At 35.5% G+C, this 8,334-nt stretch overlaps 1 protein-coding gene across 1 annotated transcript; it reads left to right on the top strand.

The window, feature by feature from the left end:
- The first annotated feature begins 629 nt into the window (after nucleotides 1-629).
- ptger2a (prostaglandin E receptor 2a (subtype EP2)) lies at nucleotides 630-8,132 on the top strand. Its single transcript, XM_067367402.1, has 2 exons — nucleotides 630-1,827; nucleotides 5,286-8,132. The coding sequence occupies exons 1-2, from the start codon at nucleotides 1,003-1,005 to the stop codon at nucleotides 5,580-5,582; spliced, it is 1,122 nt and encodes a 373-aa protein (XP_067223503.1). The 5' UTR covers nucleotides 630-1,002; the 3' UTR covers nucleotides 5,583-8,132.
- Nucleotides 8,133-8,334: the final 202 nt, after the last annotated feature.

Here is an 8,334-nt window from a genome sequence, read left to right as displayed (position 1 = left end):
TGAGCTCAAATCTGTACAGCCCAACCTTAAAGCCATGGAAAATTCTTTAACGTCACTCAGCATTCAGAAACGCTGGTTATTATTTTTGTTGGAAAAGCTGTTTGTGGGTATAAAGGTAAACATTAGGGGTCCGTTTTAGATGGTTTAAGATCTAAAGAGCACTTAGCAAACAAAACTTTGCAGAACAAATGCATTTAGCCTATTTATTGTCATTAAATCTTTAGCAAATCTGTAAATTGTGTACAATTTAATTATAAAATCACCATTTTAATGTTAGGTCAGCAGTTATTTTAAGGATCCTTCTTTCCTTGTAGTCTTTGGTGGTATGATGGTCATTTTAAGTTTTAAATTGTCATTATTTAATCAGTGGTAATTTTGACAATCATTATTTCCTAAAGGCAAATTTAGGAAATCACACATAACCCTGAAGAGACCCATTCAAGCCCATTTTTAAACGTTGTAAACATTACAAAGCTATTTTATTATTATTATTTGTACATATACAGCACAGTGACCCCAAACAGTCAGGAAGTAGAGTCTCAACGGCACATGAGGTTTTAAGGAAGCTCAAATTTCTCAGTCCTGTGTCTGGATCAGTGTGCATATGTGTGTGTGAGGGTGGGGTCAAGACAATGACGTTGTTTCACCAGTCAACAGCTCACTCAGCAGAGAAACTCATGGCTCACACTACATTCTCCCACCACTGCCTCTTTGCCTTCGAGAGCATGGGGCAGACAAAGAGGCAAGTCTCTCTGACTCCAGAGGCATTGAAATACTGGTATGGATCTGTAATGTGGTGCACACCATGCTTGAAGTGATGAACTCCACACTTTTACTATGGTGAACCACCTCTAAGCAATTGAGATTCTGCGCCTGGCAAGAAGAAAGGACCAACTGAATACAGTTTTCTTAATGTAGAGTTGGGTTCTCTCAAACATGCCGACCTAAACTCATTCAAGCTTGAGGAGAAGTTCTGAGAAGATCTACAACAGGAGCTTTGGTATGTCCACTGCAGAAATGATCCCAGAGAAAGCTTGTAATGATAGTCGGATCGTGGAGGAGAATGGGGGCCCGACCATCAGCGCGATGATGTTTGCAGCTGGAGTGCTCGGGAACCTGGTTGCGTTGATTCTCCTGGAGTTCCGTAGGAGGAAAGAGAAGAACCGGAAGAGGCAATCTTTGTTCCATTTGTTGGTGACCACGTTGGTCATTACGGATCTAATGGGAACCTGCTTGATCAGTCCCCTGGTGCAGATTGCATACTTCAAAAACATCACACTGGTTGGGATGAGCGAGTCTCCTGCTGCTCCTGTGTGTCAATATTTTGGATTTGCAATGACCTTCTTCAGTCTGGGGACACTTTACATCCTCCTCGCCATGGCACTGGAGAGGTCCATCTCCATCGGGTACCCGTACCACTATGGGAGGCACGTCACCAAGCGCTGCGGATACATCACCATCCCTTGCATTTATCTAGCCTGCTTTCTATTCTGCTTGATGCCGTTTGCGGGCTTTGGGAAATATGAACAATACTGTCCTGGGACGTGGTGTTTTATTGCCATGAATCCAAAAGAACCTGAAGACAAGGCTTATGCCAACGTTTATGCCACCATGTTGCTGCTTATTATTATAGTTATAGTGGCGTGCAACTGTTTTGTAGTTTATCATCTGGTGTTAATGTACCGGAGGCGCAAAATGAACCGAGGATCGGTGCAGACCCGGAGTAAAAGAGACAGGAGGTACTTCTCATGGGCAGAGGAGGTGGAACATCTCATTCTTCTGGTCGTCATGACAGTCATATTTGTCGTTTGTTCCCTGCCATTAATGGTAAGACTTACAGTATGTTATTAGGATGAAGGAAAGTGATTTGTAGTAAATTCACTAAAATGTTTTAAGCTTTTAATATATAAGTTGCATAAGAAGTCTCTTTTCAGGAATTAATAAACTATTTTATAAAGAGAAAAAAAATAAAAACATGCTATTGTTAAAATATATGATGTAAAAAGGAGAGGGTAAATATTTCACTACTTAATATTAATATTAATGAAATTGAAAACCTATTATTGCTTGTCTATCCTTGAGAAAAATATTCATATTAACAACAATATCAGAATTTGCAAAAGATAAAAGATGAATAAGAAACAATAATAGATGGATATAAATATATTTATAGTAAAAATATAATATAATTTATTTGTTTATGTACTAGAGACATTCATTTGCAGCTAACTTACACGTATCATGAATTTTTATTTATATATTTGTAGTTGAAGAAGTATTTTTTCTTGTCTTAAATTATAATATAACTTATTTATATTCAATAAAAGTTTCTTTCACTTGATTTGAGGTTATAGAAAAGAGACATTATTGCTTAACAAGCGTTTGCAGTCTAAGTAGTCTAAGTAAAAAACAACCAGCTGGTTAGATTTGGACAAGTAATTTTAAAGAAAACAACAGCATGGATGCTTCCATATTATAATTCATGTTACTGGGCATGGGGATGTAATGGTAACCACATACTTTCTTGCTGATTTATTAACAGAAAGAATTGGTTCAATAAAGAAGTTTTGACCTGTCTTGGAGAAGCTGGTAAATGCCACAGAAACATCATTATCAATGCATGAAAGCATTTAGCATTTTAAAAATGACAATTTACTGAGATCTTGTGTTCTTGTGGATCAAACCAAAGTTCATAATAATATGGAGCTGCTTTCGTAATCATTCCAACTCCTCAGAGCTTCTGCACCAACAATAACTGTCAGTATGAGGTTTAGATAGCTGGAGTGTATTTCTTTTTCTTGGAGTTTATTATTGATGCTTGAGAAAAGTGATTAGATTGTAGTAACACACAAATATTGTTGGTACTGACAGATCAAGTCTAGCTGAAACCAGACTCAAACGCCCCTCACTCGCCCTTCAGTCACCTGAAAAAATGCCAGCAATGTTAATTATTTAGAAATTATATTAAAAGCATGTGAAAGGACATTAAAGTATTACAGTTCATATTTTTGCTTTCCTCTGGCTCATTGCAAAAGTATAGCTGATTCACTGGTTTAAATTGAATTTCAGCATAAATTACAAGTAATATAATTTCAGATTCCAGCAACCCGCTGACTGAATTTATGGGACGGGCTACAACGTAAATGTAATGATGTGAAATGTCAGGCATAATCAGAATCATTAGGTTTCATAACAATATACTCACTTGTTTCAGATTTGATAGTCTGTGAGAAATAATTTTCTTGATCAAAAACAAATGTTTAGTAAAATTTGAATTTTAAATGTATATTTGCAGTCTTCAAACCATTAGTGTCATCACCAAAAACAAGGAATTTTATTTTCAAGCATCAGTGTTCACAATTAACAAAGGAATGGCTGATTTACAGTGGTTCCTAAAATGGGATAGGAGAAAATATTTGAACATACAAAGAGATTTATTTTAAGACTCCAGTTTGATGAAATGAGAATTTCATAATACTTTCATCATACACTCTAAAAAATGCTGGGATAAAAAACAACCCAAGTTGGGTTGAAAATGGACAAACCTAGCGATTGGGTTGTTTTAACCCAGCGGTTGGGTTAAATGTTTGCTTAACCTGCTGGGTAGTTTTATTTAAACCAACTATTGTTTAAAAATAGCTATATGGCTAGCTTAAAATGAACCCCAAATAGTTGGGAAATTAAAAACCAGATGCAATTAAAGGCAACAATAATAGACAAAAGGTGAATGTTTATTAATAAGCTTTAATATTTTATTAATATAAATTTAATAGATTAATAGTTTATTAATAAGCAATTTAATAAATGTTTATTGTTTAATAATCATTCATTGAACATTAATAAATGTTCATTTCCAACATACTTTGGGTTAATTTTAATTAAGCAATACAGTAATTTTTAAACAATAGTTGAGTTAAATAAAACTACCCAGCAGGTTGGGCAAACATTTAACCCTACTGCTGGGTTAAAACAACCCAATTGCTGGGTTTGTCCATTTTCAACCCAACTTGGGTTGTTTTTAACCCAGCATTTTTTAGAGTGTACTTGATGGAAAAAATAATTCTCCTGCCCGAAAAATACTAGGCAAAAGAGAACTTCTTACAGTATATATATCTGCGCTTTTGTGTGAGATAAAGGAAAAACAAACAAAAAAAGGCTTATGTAATAAAGCCCTATGAGGAAAAGTAAACAAACTTAGCAAAATAATCTGAATCATTTGTCTGTTATGTGTCTGTTTAGGAAAATGAACTGTGAAGTATCTAAAGTTTTTAAAGTGAACTTATGAGTCATTGATGGGAACTCCATCATGAAGACATCTCAAAAGTTGATTATATATTACCGCTTCCATGGGTGACTGAGCAGTGGTTGCATAATGTTTATTTTTTTGAGGTTTTATTTTAATTTTTTATGCACACCCAAAATGTTATGAGACCGCATAAGTGTGTCATTCAGTAATCTTAGTCAAAGCAAAAGCTCTTTAAATTTGAATAGATGGGAAAAATAACGAATGAGTCTCTTTCCATTTAAATTCTTATCTGTAATTTTAGAGTAATAACTGATGAAAGATGATTTATCTTGTGCATGAGATGAAACACATCCATGTTGTCGTCATTAATATTGATAAATGAGCTGGTGTCTTCTAGAAGCTTTTCAACAACGATAATGGTTTCTCCTGATTACATATGATTTGTGGGATGTGGAAAAGAAACATTAATTATTAAAATCATAAAATGCAAAGCTATATTTTGGACCAGACAGTGTATACAGAGGCTCCATATTTCACCACAATGCTTTCATTACAACTGGCGATTACACATGGTGATACGTAACCAGCTGTGATTTATTATTGATAAATGTAATTATCAAATTTTAATCTTTTCAAATTCTATCTATCTATCTATCTATCTATCTATCTATCTATCTATCTATCTATCTATCTATCTATCTATCTATCTATCTATCTATCTATCTATCTATCTATCTATCTATCTATCTATCTATCTATCTATCTATCTATCTATCATCCCTAAAAACCAACAAAGTCTACATTGACTAGAAAATTGTTGATACTCTTCTAAAAATATATATAAATTAAATGTCTTTCCTGCTTGACATTTGATACCGTTTTTTTGAAAATAGATATGTGTCTTCATGCTTCTCTTATTTCCTTGGTAAGTCTCCCAGTGGTGTTCGGAAAAAATAATTGTTGTCTATGACATAGTCATTTGTCAAAGTGCCATCTGTGGTCAATGTTGTGTGACACCTCTGAATTATCTTCTCTCTAGATCCGCGTGTACATCAATTCTTTGGTAAAGCCTGGAAACTACAAGACTGATCTAATAGCTCTGCGGTTCCTCTCGGTCAACTCCATCATTGACCCCTGGGTGTTCATCATCCTCAGCCCCTCGGTTCTGCGCTTCCTCTGGGGGGCGCTGTGCAAGACCACCTTAATGCCCTCCAGGAACTCCTTGTTTAAAACGTCCATTTCCAAGAACCCAGCAGACCAAATCGAGCTGTACCAAACCACTTCCACCTACGTGGAGACCACACATCTCAAGTCTGTTCAGATGATCCGACAATGAAGACAGAAGAAGACAATGATGGATTGATCCATCGAAAAATCTATATGCCTTGGAAGGGGACTCTAATCGAGGTTTAAAGGTTTAGTTCACCCACAAATTAAATTTCTGTCATTAATTACTCACCCTCATGTCGTTCCACACCCGTAAGACCTTCATTCATCTTCAGAACACAAATTAAGATACTTTTGAAATCCGAGAGGTATATGACTCGTCCATAGACAGTTTCAAGGTCCAGAAATGTACTAAAGACATTGTTAAAATAGTTCATGTGACTACAGTGGTTCAACCTTAATGTTATGAAGTGATGAGAATACTTTCTGCGCGCAAAAACAAAACAAAAATAACGACTTTATTCAACAATCTCTTCCCTGTCAGTCTCCTACGCTGGTTCCATAGTAAACACAGTGCAGCGCTTCCGTGTTCTACGTCAGAACGTTTTGTTTTTTGCCCACAAAAAGTATTTTTGTCACTTCATAAAATTAAAGTTGAACCACTGTAGTCACATGAACTATTTTAACAATGTCTTTAGTACATTTCTGGACCTTGACAGTGGTAATTGAATTGCTGTATATTGAGGATTCAGAGAGCTCTATCTATCACCAACCCATCCATCCATCCATCCATCCATCCATCTATATTTGAACATCTTAATGGATCCGTCAGCCATTCCAGTGGTGATCTGGTTTGTTTTTTTTTATCTAAAAATGAATTCAGAAACCCCATGGGGTTGTTTAACTGAGATAAAGCCAACTGTGAGGTCAAAGGGATACGTTATGTTCCCTCGACCATTGCTTTGAGACCAGGGACCCTGTCAGCTGCGATTGCCAGAAGAATTAAAAAAAACGTTTAAGGCATGTTCAGTGGGCGTTCGGTCATGGGGGATTTTCCCGTTTTGTAGGAGATATTCTGTGATTGGACTGTGATCATTCCATGATCATTGCTCATCCATTTTTCCAATTTTACCATTTCAGAGGTAAAATTGGAACGTTCTCCAACGCAGTCGTCACTTTGGACTCCTTTTGTTATCAAGTGTATTATGTGACGTGGTTTCCTGTATTTCAAGTGAAGCAGTTCTTCAAATGTTACACATGAAAGGTGTCTGCTTGTATTTATAATTCCAACATATTTATTGTGATTTAATTTATGTTGATACAACTAAGTCAATGACATATATGTGTCTTCATATGTATGTAGGCTGATTCAGTAGTAATCAGTCATTTCTTTCATGTGAGAGATTCCGATTGTACATAATTGTACATAATGATAGTATAAGCATATAAGCATGACGACATGCGTGGTGCCGTTCTTTTTGTCAAGAGATTCGTTTTTCTGTGCCTTTGAAGGTCTTGAATGTATTAGTGAAATAATGTGACTCTTTTGTTATATATGCATGTAATTTATGTTGAAGTGTTGTGAAATTGTCTGTTAAATGTAACATTGTAACCAAGTCATAGCCATCCAGATCCACTGCAAAAATGAGCAAATCAATAGGAGATTGGAGGCTGGAGCAGGATTATGCGTCACTTCAATTCTTGCATTTTGAATTTCAATGTTTATTGTTAACTAGAAAAGTGTGTCAAGACAAAATCTTGTGCGTGGTTTGACAAATTCTTTAAGTTTGAAGGTTTATAGGCCTTATGGACAGAGAAACAAAATATTTCAAATTCCAATTCATGAATAAAAAGCAAACCAATTTTTCAATTCTGAATTTTGCCCAAGCCTGCTCAGGACTCATGTCTCTTGATAAAGAAATAAAGCATGCATACTTCCCCTGAGGCCATAAATAAGTATGCAAACACTCAAATGCTTGTCAAGCGCTTTGCACATGTTCCTGTTGTACATACATAATGTTCTTGCATTACAGTGCTGTGATAAACCACAGGACTCAAAGGGGTGATAGCTACTTTATCATGTGTTTTATTAAAGTTACTAGTTCCTCTACATGTTTAACAAACTTTAACTAACTTGCTTAGTGATTTTTTTCTTCAAACTGTTGCTCTGCCATGGCAGTAACTGACCTGTGACCTTAGAAAAAAAATACTGCTGATCGTAATGACACATTTCTGAATGCTATTATGTTCGAAAGTATGTGAAGTTTACCTTTTGAGCCTTGGACCGCCTACCTACGTAATTTCTGACAGACAGGAATGTCTAATGTGTTTGAGGGTGTGAAGGAGCCATGCCAGTTTGAGATTAAATCTACTAACTTGTTTGAATTTTCCAATGATGAACAGATATCTACGACAGATTCAAACTCTTCATAATGCAGAGTCTCCCAAACCAGGAACTGCAGGGAGTGAAAAGCTAATAATACTGTACATTAAATCAGAAGAATGTAAACTTAAAATAAATACATTTAAATAAAAAACAAAAAACAAAAAAAAAAACAATTACTAAAAAGTTTAAATATTTCATTTGTTTGATTGTATGTCATGTACCAACAACGAGAACATGAAAATGAAAATTATCCCATGATTTATTCAACCCCAAGCCATCCTAGGTGTCTATCTTCTTTCAGACAAACACAATTGTAGATATATTTAAAAATATCCTGGCTCTACCAAGCTTTAGTGACTATTCTGAAGTCCAAAAAATGCATTCATCGATTATGTTCACAACCATTATAAATCTTGGAAGGGCCAGGATATTTTTTAATCTATCGCCAATCGATAATATATCTCATGTTTGTCTGAAAGAAGATAGGCATATACATCTAGGATGGCTTGAGGGTGAGTAAATCAAGGGCTAATAT

Source organism: Chanodichthys erythropterus, chromosome 18 (genome assembly GCF_024489055.1).
Source record: "Chanodichthys erythropterus isolate Z2021 chromosome 18, ASM2448905v1, whole genome shotgun sequence".
In the NCBI taxonomy this organism is placed as follows: domain Eukaryota; kingdom Metazoa; phylum Chordata; class Actinopteri; order Cypriniformes; family Xenocyprididae; genus Chanodichthys; species Chanodichthys erythropterus.
Note: the sequence above shows the minus strand (reverse complement) of the source record. Positions and strands in the feature narration are given on the sequence as shown.

Bases quoted from the DNA above. Each gene is read 5' to 3' on its own strand.
- ptger2a (XM_067367402.1), top strand. From the start codon at position 1,003: ATGTCCACTGCAGAAATGATCCCAGAGAAAGCTTGTAATGATAGTCGG. The intron at 1,828-5,285 runs GTAAGACTTACA...TCTTCTCTCTAG, and splicing joins TTTGTTCCCTGCCATTAATG to ATCCGCGTGTACATCAATTC.